Source organism: Amphiura filiformis, chromosome 12 (genome assembly GCF_039555335.1).
Source record: "Amphiura filiformis chromosome 12, Afil_fr2py, whole genome shotgun sequence".
NCBI classification, from domain to species: domain Eukaryota; kingdom Metazoa; phylum Echinodermata; class Ophiuroidea; order Amphilepidida; family Amphiuridae; genus Amphiura; species Amphiura filiformis.
In genome coordinates this window covers 42,543,245-42,560,194 of record NC_092639.1, presented here as the reverse complement: position 1 = coordinate 42,560,194, position 16,950 = coordinate 42,543,245, and the positions used below count along the sequence as shown (strand labels likewise).

General features: G+C 35.5%; 1 protein-coding gene across 1 annotated transcript; it reads left to right on the top strand.

The window, feature by feature from the left end:
- The first annotated feature begins 2,256 nt into the window (after positions 1 to 2,256).
- On the top strand, positions 2,257 to 10,765 carry LOC140165523 (ectonucleotide pyrophosphatase/phosphodiesterase family member 7-like). Its single transcript, XM_072188809.1, has 7 exons — positions 2,257 to 2,286; positions 2,430 to 2,676; positions 5,878 to 6,026; positions 6,455 to 6,922; positions 7,374 to 7,514; positions 9,640 to 9,768; positions 10,538 to 10,765. Exons 1-7 carry the CDS (start codon positions 2,257 to 2,259, stop codon positions 10,739 to 10,741), a joined length of 1,368 nt encoding a protein of 455 aa, XP_072044910.1. The 3' UTR covers positions 10,742 to 10,765.
- The last annotated feature ends 6,185 nt before the right edge of the window (positions 10,766 to 16,950 follow it).

Genomic DNA, 16,950 nt, shown 5'->3' with positions numbered 1-16,950 from the left:
CATTTGCCATAAAATGTGTATTACATTGCGAATTTCAAAAAAAAAAAAAAATTGATATCAGAAGGACATTCTTCTTATTCAGAATGCAATTCGATATGTCTGATGTGCTCTAATGTCCCACAATAAATACTGTCCAAACGTTCATACTCCTTCCCTTAATATATTATTGAAAAATAACACTTTAAACTAACAGTTCATTCTACAAATTATATATTATTATTATTGTTAATGAGTTATGCCAGTTTTACAAAATGTTGTTGTTTCAGCCCTCTTTACAACGTAACTCAAGAACCACAGGACCTACAAAAGTATATCTGTGATATATTTGAATTCTTCTGCACACTCGCTATGAAATGATCAATGCAACTTTTGCCAAAGCTCACTAGCATTTGCAAGGTGCTCTAAACTACCAAATCGCAACAGTTTAAAATAGTTGCTAACCTTAAACGCTGGTCAATACTATAATACTAAACTACCCATTGACTCAACTTTTGTTTTCGCCATCTTTCCTTGTCTTCTATGCATGTCAATGGGATTATGTATTTCTTAGCCTGATTTCGCAGCCGTAAAACTACCCCCCCACACACACACACACACCCACACACGCCCCGCACACACAAAACAAATGTACAAAAAAAAACAAGACAGGGAGATATAAATTTTTATTTTTTATTGGCTACCTGAAGAAAAGACAATGCATATTACTTCATGAAGCCTATTCGGAAAGAAAACATATATAGCATACTGAGTTCGAGGTGGACAGGTTGTGAGTGTCAGTCAGGCGGTGATGGAAGCGATATCGCCAATTTTGAGGTCGCCATTGGATTAACACATAATCATGAAATCTTCACAAACAATTCTAAATTTGTTATGTGGTGTCAAAGCAAAATTATCTTACTCTAAAACCGTCGGGGTTCTACAAAGTACCCCACTGCAAGTATGTTAATTTTCCATTTGTAATTGCTAACCGTGTATAGAATGGGGCTGTCAGCCCTGTATCTTCGTCAGCCTCGTACGTCACGTGTTGCGCTTCCTATGCCGCCTGGTGTCAGTGCTGAACTCTTTATGTTATCTCAATTCAACGATCGTTATGATAAGTATCACGTTACTATTTGTTTACTTCTTGTGTCTATACACCTGAATAATAAGTGGGACGTAACCGTAATTACATGATCTTTCATAATTTAAGGGATCTAGAATGAGCGTGTATCGCGTTTCGACAGTATTTTTTGTAGGACATGAGAGCACCTCAGACGTATCGAATTGCATTCTGAATACGAAGCATGTCTTTCTGATATCAAATAATTTTCATTTTTGAAATTCACGATATGATACAAATATTATGACAAATTATTAAAATTTGTTATTTTTCAAATTTTTGATATATAACAATCCTCGAAATAAATTTTATAAATCTAATGATATATTCTTAAAGTGTATGTAGCTGGGAGAAAAAGCCGACGATCAATTGAAAATTTTGACCTTTCATATTGAAGATATGGATTTTTTTCCCAAAAGACCTTTTTTTTTTTTGGTCCATATCTTCAATACGAAAGGTCCAAATTGTCAATTGATCGTCGGCTTTTCATGCCACCTACATACACTTTAAGTATAAATCATCAGATTTATAAAGTTTACTTCAAGTACTGTTAAATATCAAAAATATAAATTTTTAATGATTTGCCATAAAATGTGTATTACATTGGGAATTTCAAAAATCTAAATTATTTGATATCAGAAGGACATTCTTCGTATTCAGAATGCAATTCGATATGTCTGATGTGCTCTAATGTCCCACAATAAATACTGTCCAAACGTTCATACCCCTTCCCTTAACGCGGTATTAAAATTATAATAAAATAAATCCATGCAGGTTATTATACAAACCGCCTTTAGTGGCAATCGTATTATATGGCAAAAAGATTAACACAATACAGATAGCCCAGATTATATTATAAGACACACGTTCTAAACACATTGGTAATATAGTTCCGTCCCTTAATATTAAAGTCCATATATTGCCCAGTGGTTCCCCGTCTTTGGGTTTCCGACATATTTGTGTATACTTGTTTTCAAAATGGGTGCCAAATATGCCACACTACTTCTCTTGTTTACAAGCTTGTTTGTTGCGGGATCTGCGTTGGTACTTCCGAAGGTAAAGACATTCAGAGTTTTAAATAAATATCAATAAACAAATTAATTCATCATAGAATACGCTGCTTCTTTGCTTCTAACGTTTTCTTTAGATTTTACAACATGTATAGGCTTACACTATCTAACGAACAGGTAAGTAACCTTTGAACTTTTGAATGGGAGTAATCTAATTAATAACCGAATTTGCCGGAAACGCTGTTTTCGTATCAAGATAGATAAATATCATACCTTCTGAATATACTTAACTTTACTTATACCATGTTGTACACTTGCAGACGACGCTATCGAGAGCAACTGCAATACAAACCATTTTGTACAAATTGTCTGTGAATGAGTATGCATGTATTATCTTTTTTGTCAAGAAAAGGGTGTTCCTCCTCATCTTAGATGGTTTAAGATGGGATTTGTTTGGCGAAGAGATGCCTGCTTTGGATAGCATCGCTACTAATGGTGTCCGTGCTGAATGGATGGACCCTATCTGGCCTACAATGTCAACTCCTAGCATGTTTTCTATGGTTACAGGTAATGGCGTTCTCTAGTCATTTATTTGATTAAAACAATGATAATATTTGCGTTTATGCTCAAATAAAGCTGACCCACGTAATATAACTGTTTTGACTTGGATGAAACCAGATGACCCTGTCATCATCAGGGAAATGTCACCTCCTGGTTACACTTTTATAAATACTCCTCGTGTTTATGCATCTGGTGACACTCATGGCGGAATTGGGATCCTCTTTAAACAACAAATTGGACTCTGTCATCTTACGAACCTTAACATACCTACATTCACAACATTTGAATATACTGTTGTGACCAACATGTCTCGCTCATTTTACATCATCATTGTATATAGACTATCACCATCTGCTCTCAATCAGTTCAAATTGTCATCTTTCCTTCTTAAAATAGAGGATTTCATTGACTATGTGAGCTTACTGCCTGGCAAAGTCCTACTTGTTCATGTTGTTGGAGATTGGAATGTGCACTTTGATTTGCCTACCAATAGTGATGTTAAACGTGTGTTTACTTGCCTGTCATCAGTTGGCATGAGTCAACGTGTGACCGAGCCAACACATAGAAGTGGACACATCCTTGACGTTGTTGTAACCAGAATTTCTGACAACTTAATTCATGATATCTGCGTTGATTGTGTCACCTTCACCATAGATCACTTTATGGTAAACTGCTCCATTAACTTATCCAAACAGCGCCCATCTAAAACTGTTCGGACCTTTCGCAGATATAGAAGCATTGATCATCAACGCTTCTCAGAAGATCTTTCTTTGAAAATGCTGGCTATCTCGCAGAAGTGTTATTCCAATGTTGACGATTTGTTCAATGAATATAACCGCTCTTGCCTTGAAGTTCTTGACAGCCATGCTCCGTCAATAACAAGGAGGTCAAGTATGTCACAAGTATATGAAGCCATCAGAGAACGCAGGCGCTGTGAGCGGAAATGGAGGAAGTCTCGGTCATCTATTCATCGTGAAGAATTCCTCACCTCAAAACAGACTGTCAAATTTGAGAAATCTTGTAGTGTTAAGGGAAGGGGTATGAACATTTGGACAGTATTTATTGTGGGACATTAGAGCACATCAGACATATCGAATTGCATTCTGAATACGAAGAATGGCCTTCTGATATCAAATAATTTTGATTTTTGAAATTCGCAATGTAATACACATTTTATGGCAAATCATTAAAATTGATATTTTGATATTTAACAGTACTCGAAGTAAACTTTATAAATCTGATGATTTCTACCTAAAGTGTATGTAGGTGGGATGAAAAGCCGACGATCAATTGAAAATTTTGACCTTTCGTATTGAAGATATCGATTTTTTTTCCCAAAACACCAAAAAAAATTAGGTCTTTTTGGGAAAAAAATCCATATCTTCAATATGAAAGGTAAAAATTTTCAATTGATCGTCGGCTTTTCCTCCCAGCTACATACACTTTAAGACTATATGATTAAATTTATCAAATTTACTTCGAGGACTGTTATATCTCCAAAATGTGAAAAATATCAAATTTTAATAATTTGTCATAAAATTTGTATTATATCGTGAATTTCATAAAATGAAAATTATTTGATATCAGAAAGACATTCTTCGTATTCAGAATGCAATTCGATAGGCCTGATGTGCTCTCATGTCCCACAAAAAATGCTGTCGAAACGCTCAAAACGCTCATTCCAGTTCCCTTAAGGACATGTACAGTGTTGTTAACGAGCTCCTCAACAAGGACTCAAATCCTATCCCTGATACAGAGAATCCTGTTGATCTTACAAATGCTTTTGGCAAATATTTTATTGGCAAGGTCAACAAGATCAGGGACGAGGTTGTCAAATCTGTGGTTAATGATGATGTGAATGTTTTTATATCTCATCTGGTAGTGTAAGTGCTCATGTGTCAGATGACGAGTTGTTACAGGTTATAACAAAGTGTCCAAACAAACAGTGTGTTCTGGATGTTCTCCCCACATGGCTCATAAAACAACATGTCAATATCTTGCTCCCTACACTCACAAAAATTGTGAATATGTCTTTGTCCACAGGAACCCCCCAGAAGACCTGCACAGAGCGGTCATTACTCCTGTATTGAAAAAGCCATCGCTCAATAAAAATGAACTTAAGAATTACCGCCCCGTTGACAATCTCCAGTTAACATCTAAAATCATAGAAAAAATGTGCTGTTTCCCAAATGAAAAATCATATTGATGAACATGATCTCGCTGAGCCAATGCAATCGGCATACAGGACCCATCACAGCACTGAAACTGCTCTTGCCCGTGTTCACAATGATTTTTCCCATGCCCTGGACAGTCAACAGGCTTCCACTCAGAGGGAGGGTCAAGTATGATGGCAAGATGTCCCATGCTACCGCCACTGTACCTCCCTGTCTACTTCCAATGCCCTTCGTCCCCTCCTCCCTACCCCTTTCTTACTAAACACAACCCAATAATTATTTTAAAATAAATGAAGGTGCTATATACTCATCCAGAAGTATTATACTACACTGCTCGCTCCAGTAGAAATAGGCCATTGATACGGGAACTTAACTGTTGAAGTTATTAGAGAACTGATTTTTTGTACTTCGTGAGTGCAGACAAAAGTATATACCAAGCTTGACGTTTGAAACAGAAAATTATTATAACCTAATTCAACCAGTAATTTTCAACAACATGTAGCTTGTAAAACAACAACAACAAAGTCAACAACAACAACAACAACAAGAAAAACCAACAACACATTTCCATTATCGAGATTAGGCGATTAATGAAAAGTTAAACTATTGGTGACTTGAATGGGTACAGAATGAAAACACCGTCAGGTACTTTCAAAAATCAAAACTCCGGACGGTTCCGTCCAGTTGGAGCCGGTTTCTATTATTCTAAACAATGTAACTCGGTTCAATCGTCGGTAACCGCCGATCGAGTTTTGCTTTCATCCCTACTGTATTGGGGTTCTTGATATAATGTCGTTTTATATGGTCGGTTGACTCGTTTCGATACTCTTTATATCATGACTCAAGAATCGCAAAACCTACAAAAGTTTAACTGTGATATTTGAATTCGTCAAATCCGCTTCAAAATAACTTTAACAATATTCGCCAAAGGTCACTTCTATTCACATGATACCATGCTTCGACCAATTCACTGTACATAGCTAACGTCCCTAATGTACGTGTAAATGTAACATCACCATTTTGATCTGTCCAGGTCTTTACCCAGAGAGCCATGGGGTTCTTCACAATCTTGCTTTTGACCCTGTAAACAAGACCATTTCAGATGGATACCTCGATACACTCAATATGACGTGGTGGTTTAATACAGGTGCCGAACCTATGTGGGTCACAGTCGAAAAACAGGTTAGGTCATTTATTTACACGAGGTTTAGATACAGATTTAGATGTCTTCGTAATTGTAAAAACAATGTTAGTTGTCTAAAAGTCTCATGATATCTACAATCAAGGGACAAGACATTAACGAATTTTGATATATATAAAACTCTCGTAATTCCAGTATTGGAAGTTGCATCATAATATTGACAGACAAGACTCAATCCATAAATACAAAGAAAAATACCTTTAACAAGTAGAATAATAACAAGCAGCTTAGCTAGATAATACTTGTTATTGATGTCAATTATTTAAAAATATATATATTTGGAAGTGAAATGTATTTTAGTAATCTTAAATAAATCTAGCGATATGTATGGTTTGATAATTAAAAAAATTATTTATGAAGTTTATTATTTAACTTTCTTACATGCAAAGCACACTGATTATACCAACAGGGCTTAAAAGCCGGAACATACATGTACCCCGGTGGCAACGTCCCCATCGATGGCATCATGAGTACAAAAAACATGCCACATTCCAGATGGGCACGAGACGAATATAACCTAACCACCAGACTAGACCAGGTATTTGAGTGGTTCGTAGAAGATAACATAGACTTCGCCTGTATGCAGATTGAATTCCCAGATAATGCCCTCCATACGTTTGGCATCGGTAAGGGACCCGTTTTAGATAATATAAAAGAGGTGAATGATGCTGTTGCACATCTTCTGCATCGAATAGAGGATACATGGTTAGCCGATGAGTTGAATTTGTTGATTGTGAGTGATCATGGACATGTAGAACAGGATCGTGATAAACACGTAGCACTCTATGATTATATTGATGATAGTGACGTAGACTTTGTTGTAGCGGATTATGGGCCTATATTTCTGATGGTTCCTGTAAATGGTACGCTAGATCAGGTAGGTCTAATGAACTGTTCGTTTCTATTTTGTTTATAATATTCATGTTCTATCTTGACCGAAATGCTTCTCATGCACAATAGACAAAATATATTCATAAAGATGAAATTCCGATGCATTATGCACATTTAAATCTTTACCTATTTGGATACACTTTGTTACAGTGCAAAATACGCAGCCGATTAAACGGTTGGACATTTTTATACGTTTATATTTAGCAAAAACTTGACATAATTATATTAATTTTGTGTGCACAAGTTGCTGTATTTTAACCCACATGCTATCAGAAGGTACTTTCATTACACACATATCCACTTTCAAGAAATATGATGTTTTAATATCACCACAGGTTATGACTATCTGTAAGAAAAAAATAAATGTAAATATAAACATCAGATATTAATTATTCGATGATAACATTGATGAATATTTTACCTTTTGATTTCACCAGTTATACGACACATTAGTAGATGCGCATCCATCTTTACAAGTTTACAAGAAAGAAGATTTCCCCGAACGTTTCCACTACGCAAATCACCCCAGAGCATTGCCGCTCTTAGGATACGTCGACGCCAATTGGAATTTATGTACGGTACGTAAATATCCGTGATTCCTCTATACTGACGAAATGCAAATAACTAGAAACCGTTCCTTTGTATTATAATGACTACAGAGGGCGATGTTATCGGTGTTTTGTGATAACCATGCTAATGGTTGGCGAATTAGAGAATAAACGATAAGAATTTTTGTTTTTACTATCCTCTACCGTGTGATAGACGACAAGCAGGTCCAATATTTTGAGTATTGGATGCCGGCGCAGACTACGTTAAATATTGGATCTGCCTGTCGCCTATCATAGGTAGAGAATAGTAAAGACAACAAATCCTATTGTTTACCCAGCAAACACAAATTAAGTTATATTTTGGCTTTTGGTTTAGGTAAAAATGTTTTAATAACAATAAAATGTCGGGTTATATGGTCATGAAAACGTTTTGTATGAAAACACACTGCAACAATATTTTTAAAATGTTTTCAAACTGTTAATGTAAACTACTTTTGCAAAGTTAACATTTTTTTCCAAATATTTTGTCAACCCTTAAATAACATTATGTTAAAATATTTGCACCCAGTAAATACGGAAATGTTCTTAAAATGTTTTTTTTTTTTCAAAACATTTTAATAACATTTAAATGTCGGGTTATATAAAGGTCATGAAAAGTTTTTTAAAACGTTATTTTTTCAACACAATTTTGACCAGAGCACCCCATGTTTACCACGACATAGTGTAATTATGGTATTGCATGTACCTCGTTGTGTCTTGTCTGCATACGTATAAATCGTTGCAAAGCACATTATCGCTTTGAAAGAAACATAATAAAATGTAATTTAACCGAGTAAAATCGGCTACAGTGCTAAGAAACGCGACTGAGTTGTCTAGATTAAAGAGATTGGAGCATATCGACGCTGGGTGGGAAACCTCACTGACTCATTTGGCAAAACAGGGAACAGCACAAAATTTACAAATTTAAAGGTATCATCATTTTGCATGGGACACAAAAACTTCCTGACTGTTCAAAGATGTTGTTTTTATTAGTTAAGTTAATTCAAAGTCCCCTGCAAAATGAATATTACTTCAAATTTGACATTATGTACTGTTCTCTGTTTTTCTTAATGAGTAACAGTAACAATTTGCATAAAAGGTTTTTCTACCCAGTGACGATATGTTCCGATTTCTTCAATCCGGATGACTCAGTCGGATTTCGCAGTACTGTAGCCGATATCAGTTAAATAGAATTCTATTGTATTTCTTTCAAAGCGATAACGTGTTTGCAACGATATGCATTGTATTATAATAATGATTGTGGGTTAAATAGCCAAATATGAAACAAATGCCTTTAGAGAGTTGAGTTACCATGTTCAATTTTATCATTATTTTTGTGTTCTAGTACCTCGCCCACTTAAACAATTTACAATGTTTACAAGGATATTTGTCAAGAGAGATTGTTTTGCTTCACGAACCTCTCTTTACCTCCGATTGGGCGAATCAATTATAGGATTGTCATCGGACACGTATAAAATAAATCCATTTTAAACCTGACTCCCTCTTGGCTCTTATAAAGGAAACTCAAGCAACTATCGTGTTGGCAAGGATATCTATCTGCATCCTCCCAGTTGTGTATACATTGTCATTATGTTCAGAAATGGCGAATCCAGTTTGCTATACGAGCTAATCATAAAGTTTGTTCGGCTTATAAGGCACAACATCTTTTTTGGTCCTACATGTATAGCGCTATCGGTGCCCGAAGAGGTACCTGAACAATTGTACAGTGCATTTGTTTTTTTATTTAAATGCAAAACAACAACACTATGCAACTGTTAATTATTATTCTTCATACAATTTATTATATCTCCAGAGAGTGAATCATCGGTACCTAATCGGGCGCCGATAGTTGTATAGGACCAAATTGGATGTGGTGCCTAAGTAGTGAGACATCTTGTAACATCCTGTATTGATATAGAATGGCATGTACGCAGTTTAACGCAGCACTTGCGATAGTTGCGCGTTGTGTAATGCTTGACGTAGGGACTTTATGGACGCACGCAGTAACAAAAATCGAATATTTTTCGTCAATATTATTAGGCGAACTTACTTTAATAATGGTTCGTTAAGGAATGCAAATCAGAAGAATCACGCGCCTTTATCAATGCTGTTTCAGACATTCAAACCAATCTTAGTGACCCAATCCGACCATGGCTACGACAATGATATTATGGTGATGAAGTCTGTATTCTATGCACAAGGACCAAGCTTTAAAAAGGGATATCTAGCCAAGCATTTCGAGTCGGTAAGAGATGAAACCGTTCATTGTGGATTAAGGTTCAATACCACTAAATCTCTATAACATAGGTTTCAATGTAAAAATAGGTAATTTCAAGCACGATTTTCTCATACTTGGAACTTTTACAGTGAAAACACATTTTTATCAATTAAGAATAGAAGGGCGAATCCCCATGACCATAGTTACAGCATATGATGGCCTGAGACTTTGTGTTTTAAAGCACTGAAGTGTAAAGACCACCATTTTACAGTGAGCCCTCCTTTTTTTTTTGGTGAATAGATTCGAACCCAATGGTTGGGTGGTAAAATCGATGCGCAGCAGATGAATACATGGTACTTTTTCATCAAACTGTAAAATAATGGTAGAAAACATGTCATTTCTGCAGGTTAATCTGACATTTGCATTTATTTTACAAAAGAGCTTGGTATTTTTTAGTGATTTTAAACACCTTTTTCAGATGCCATGCAAGCAAATAGTCCCTGACTGTATTCAAACACTGCCCAGCTCTTAATAGTGGTATATATTTAACCTTAAGTAAGATTGAATGTGTTTTTTGTTAAACATGATTTCCACTTAAATTTTCAAAATATTAAGGGTATATGGCATCATTCTAATATTTGAATGATATAAAGAAGTTTAATATCAAATGTAGTAGATATTGCTCAAAAATATGACAATAATGACATACTGGTGAAATATAAGTCATGAATAGGTTTTAATGTACGAGTAACTATAAAGGAGTTCCTTCTGTTTCATCTCTACTGCATTATTTTAGATCAATATTTACCAAATGATGTGCGACATCTTGGATTTAGAGGCTAAACCTAACAATGGATCACGTTCTTCATACAGTGATATGTTTGAAGACGGCGGAGGTAATGGAGCACTCATCCTACATGGCGCTACAAATATTTGGATTATGTTACTCCTTTCGACGATGGCGTATATCGTTATGAATCGAGACTTTTGGGCAAATTGAGTTAATGCACGCTTCTGAGTATGTTTTCAGTGATCTTTCATTTTTATCACAAATTAATGGAAAGTACTATTTGAAGATGAATCATATACTAAGAAACATACGATTTCCACCAGGTTTGTTTCCTAAATATGACAGGAAATTACTATTTATAACTAAAGTTTATAAGTTAGGCTATAAGTTAAGTTTTTAGTCCATATCCGTAGGAAAATGAGCAATTTCTGCACAAAACTCCAAAATCAATGATAAGTACTATGGTTTATACGCGTTTGAATGTGTATTTGACCTCGAACTCAACTTTATGTGCAGCGGTTGGGGCTTTTTATTGGATTTGTCATAATGCCGAATAGCTGAAAATATCCGTTTTCATTAATGAATTGTTTTAGAAATTAAAGGTATTGTCAATGAAATACTGCACATTATTCACTTTTATATTATCCATAGGGAGAGAAACTTCTGTTTTTACTATTTTAAGACCAAATCTCTTTTATTGATTTATATAAGAATATTTTTATGAGGTAAAATATCGACTATTACATTCAACGAGGCTTTGCCGAGTTGAACATGTTGAATGGATTAGTTCTTATTTCAGCGAATGAAAAATATTCTTTCCCGTGAACGAATTCTTCTGCTTAATTTTACAAATTACCCAGGAAAACTTAATAAATTAAAAATATCTATGAACTATATTTATTTTAGAAGCGACACCCACTGACAACTATAATTCGCGAGTTGCCATGGTAGCTGCGAGTGAGTGCAATGAAAAATTGACTTTTGAACTCGCGCGGAGTGCAATAGTCATTTTGTAAAAGTAGCAAATACTCTCAACAGTAATTGACCAATCAAATGACAAGAACCTTTGTATGAGATATACAAATACAAATGTATGGCTTTGATCGCGTTTCAATAATATTTCCTATCGAGTTAAATATAATATTCTTTTATCAACGAAAGAAGCCATTCACATAATTCTTATTATTTTTTATCAGACCGACTTTTTAAAATAAATAAATTATGACTGATTAGGCAACTCAGTGCCGATGAGCGAAATGTACACATCATCTGCGCATACAATTGTAGTCATCCGGGTACTTCGAAGCGATGCGCGATTTTTCACCATTCCGAAGGCTGATATAAATAATAATAAAAGATTCACTTGATAAAATACCATTATTAGACGACACAATCCTTACACAAACTGAATTATTCTATAAATCTTGTCTGGTTATAGTAAATACTGATGGGAGAATGAATTACTCGTTTTGTTTACATGGAGGAGTCACACGCGACTTCGTGACGTCAGCCCGTACGGGTATGTTCCCCCGGAAAGACCCCCCTTTTTGGATTTCGCAGCTCCGAAAGACCCCGCATATATGACCAAAATAGAGCTCCGAAAGACCCTTGATTTTGATAATTTCAGCTCTAAAAGACCCAAAACTTTCTCATTCCTCATATTTCTGTTTTTTTCAGGCGATTTTCAACCAAAAAGCCAAGAAAGACCCTTGATTTTGACTGTTCGCAGCTCCAAAAGACCCCATTTTACTTATTCACAGCCCGGTTCGCAGCTCCAAAAGACCCCCATTTACCGGTTCGCCGTCAGCTCCCGAAGACCCACCACCTCAAAATTCCGGGGGAACATACCCACCAAAAAGTTTTGATTGTTTTTCCTATTGGCTAAGCTAATGGGGATAGTGATATTTACCGGAAGGTTAATACCTACCGCTGCAGCAGTTATATTGATTTAAAAAATAAAATCCCATTACCTGTTACAAGAACATTAATGAGGTGACACGTTTGTTAAAACAGATAACGATGGCCCATGTCCATATTACTCCAAATCAATTACATTTAACCACGTTCATGTTCAAGTGTATTAACTGCCAACATCATGTGCTATAAGAACACATTTAGAAATCGATCATTTCGATAGTGACATGTCGCTAATAAATGTCAACAATTAGTTACCCTATATGTATAACCTAGCATTAAATCACTTAAGCACTCTTGAGCAAGATACAGCTGTATATCTACTGTTAGTTATTTATTTATAATAAATCCATCGATACGTGAGACCTAAGTATGGTAAGAATAAATCTCCTGGTCGACATGGTCAAAATATTGCTTTCACGCCCTTACTTTACGATTGATGTATATCACTTTTATCAAGACCAGACCATTTATTTTCATTTGACAAACATATATGCAGACTCCGTGTCGAAGATTGCGCGTGTAGAACTATTTGACAAACTCCATGCTCTGTCATTATTAATTCCAATATTCGGAGTGTGAAATTGGTTGATTACATGCATAGCAGTGTTCGAAGTGTTAAAAGTCACAGGATGTCACAGTTTTAATCAAAAGAGCATAATATGTTTCACAGACAATATTTTGATGAACTGAACGCATTGTGATGACACATGGAATACGGACGTTTTGATATGACAAGACAAGATATGACATGATGGATGTGATTTTTGGAAGTCTAATGGTCAATACGACGAACGAAACTCAACTAATGCCCTTTGAAGATTGGGACGATGGCGATCACCAGTTCTCATCAGCATTTATCATATTCAGAAAGGTTTTTCATGGAATCACGGCTGTTCTAACCATATTTGGTAACCTCTGGTGTTGTTTCGTCCTACGGCACGCGAAGGAATTTAAAAGGCAACTAAAATATATCGCATATCGCTGGCAATATCGGATTTGTTTTTAGGGATCTTTGTAACGATTCCGTCTTACGCGTTATTATGGGGTGATCATTTTACATTGAAGTTTGCGCATTCGGCCTGTAACGTTATTGGAAAGGCGCATCTAACGCTGAACATCGTATTGATTCTCTCACTCCTGGCAGTCAACATAGAGCGTTATCTACAAGTTGAATTCCCATTACGAGCACCATCCATCATAACAACAAAACGTGCTAAGATTTACATCGCTTTTGTGTATTTTGTTGCAGGACTATTTTTGACCATTTATCTCTTGTTCCCGCCTTCGTCTGGTACATTTTATGACAAGGATCGCCTGTTATGTCGTGTTTTTAACAATGTTAAGGACACCTATACAATCATATCATTTACACTTACAATAACTATATTTGTGGCGATACCGTTTTTGTTATTAACAACCATGTATGCCCGTATCTATTGGATAACACATAGACACAATCAAAGGGCTGTTAAGATTGATAATATACTTAACCCATCACAAGATCTTCAACCATGCAAAATTTGCAAGAAAGACGCAAAGGCGCTTTTTACATTTTTAATTGTAACAGGGAGTTTTATAGTCGGATGGGCGCCAATTGTTTCACTGTTATTCTACAAAGTGCACACAGGTAACGATCCTTCGCTTTATTTGGAAGCATTATTTTATATGATCTTACTGTGCACCTATTGGTGGAATATTATTATTTACATCGCAAGAACTCAATCTTATCGGAATTCTTTTCTTCGCATTATATCATCGTGTCCGTTTAAGTGTGCTAAGCGATATTCACCGGTGTCTACCAATTCTTTCAACGAAAGCCGAATTCAGCAACCAGGTACTTCAGAAATCGGCGGGGTGGCTGTTTAACCGATGAGAGTAAATTATTTGTATATAGACGGTGAAATGAGCAATTTCAGTTTATCACAGCAATGGGCTATTCCAGTTTAATCGATACACCCCCTATGGAAGACGCGACCCCTATGGAAGAGTCTCCCACACAGGGAATATAGATTTCAAATCAAATGCAGTCACCAAATCAGGTAACCTCATTTCGCATGTTAATGAATCAGAGATGACTATAAATTGATCTCTTTGTATTACTAAAATAACTAAAGATGACGACTTTTTGAACAAGTTCATTAGGAATGTTGATTTAAACTGTGAAATTTGTTCATTTTGAACAATTCCAACTAAAAACGAAGGTGATTTACTCACGTTATAGTGACGTTTCACCACTACACTAGTGGTTTTATCAGACTGGCAACTCATCACATCTGACCGCTTCCTTAGGCAGCAGGATGTACCGTAGAGGGCGTGATGAGTTGGTCAAAGATGTTGTTGAATGCGTATGGCCCTGGTCCTTGTTTAGTGTGTCATGTCTTTTTCTGCGGATCTAAATGGCTTCTTTCAGCCACCTGGTGGTCTTGACGGCTTCACGATCGAGACGATAGAGACCTCTCAATTGTTGGGCCCTCTGCGGTGCATCCTGTTGCCTATAAAAGGAATCAGTTAGGTGTGATGAGTTGCCAGTCTGATGGAACCACTAGTGTAGTGGTGAAACGTCACTAACACGTGAGTAAATCACCATCGTTTTTATTTGGAATTGTACAAAATGAACAAATTTTACAGCTTTTAATACAGTGCAAAGCCGTTATTGTGATACTTTCTGCCCGCGACCGACAAATCGCGTAAGACGTTTCACGGGTTCTATATATATGGATGGTTTATAGTGATTTGCATTTGCCATCATTCGCAATATCGACCACATAATACTTCACAGTTTTCTAGTTATTGGACGAGGTTATTGACATTTAGTCTGTGTTTCAATTAACTACTTTTAGTCACAATAACAAAACATCATTAGCCATGTAATTAACTTGATCATTAAATGGCATACTCTACAGAAGTCAATCGATCAATATGGTAGAAAGTACATTCAACTGATTGTCATCGCACGATACTTTTTAAGAGTACCACCAAAAACAAATCAGTAGCCATTTGAATTACACAAAGATTGCAAAAATAATAAGAACATTTCTATACCGAGGGCTGAGAACCAGAAAGCCTTAAGTCAGAAATGAATCCTTTTTGAGTTAAGGCTTTCTGCAAAGACACTTTAGCTGTCACGACGAATGAAGCCGTTTTAATTGATACATTTGAAATAAACAGCTTTACACATAATTATACACTTCCATAATCTGTATAAATGAAGGCTTTAATAAATAAGGTAAGGACACAACAAAATGTGGAATCATGTGGAAAAGTGTTATAATATCATTAAAAAAAGTGACGCCGGGAGGTGACGCTCCGACACTTCGTGATAAATTCGTTCTCGAATATGCTATGTAACTATTTACTTTATACATCTTAGTAGCTGTACCTTGAACAAGTCTAATAAAATAATGTAGTCTTAAATCTGGTTTGAGATCTCTTGTTCCATAAAGTCTTGAAACAAGGCTAGTTAAAATTATTTGAGTTTAATTTCTTCTATATACTATCTATAAAACTGTTCAAATTTCTTAAATTTCTTAAGGGCTGGGGTATGAACGTTTGGACAGTATTTATTGTGGGACATTAGAGCACATCAGACATATCGAATTGCATTCTGAATACGAAGAATGTCATTCTGATATCAAATAATTTTGATTTTTGAAATTTGCAATGTAATGTACATTTTATGGCAAATCGTTAAAAATTTATATTTTTGATATTTAACAGTACTCGAAGTAAACTTTATAAATCTGATGATTTATACTTAACGTGTATGTAGGTGGGATGAAAAGCCGACGATCAATTGAAAATGTTGACCTTTCGTATTGAAGATATGGATTTTTTTCTCTAAAACACCAAAAAAAAATAGGTCTTTTGGGGAAAAAATCCATATCTTGAATATGAAAGGTCAAAATTTTCAATTGATCATCGGCTTTTCCTCCCAGCTACATACACTTTAAGAATATATCATTAGATTTATAAAATTTATTTCGAGGACTGTTATATATCACAAATTTGAAAAAATATCAAATTTTATAATTTGTCATAAAATTTGTATTATATCGTGATTTTCAAAAATGAAAATTATTTGATATCAGAAAGACATTCTTCGTATTCAAAATGCAATTCGATACGTCTGATGTGCTCTCATGTTCCATAAAAAATACTGTCGAAACGCTCAAAACGCTCATTCCGGATCCCTTAATAGCATGATCTATCAAATATCTAAAAATAAAATTGTTATTATAAAGGTATAGTTAAAATTCATTACCTAGCCCCCAGCTAACACATTACGTTTTCACGACATTTCGTCGGCCGTATCACATACTGACGTATTCGACATTTTCAACATTTTTGAGAAAATTGGTATATTAGTTTGTTATGTTCTGTTCTATATATTCACCAAAAACCATGCCTCAAAGTGGCTTAAGGGAAGGGGTATGAACGTTTGGACAGTATTTATTGTGGGACATTAGAGCACATCAGACATATCGAATTGCATTCTGAATACG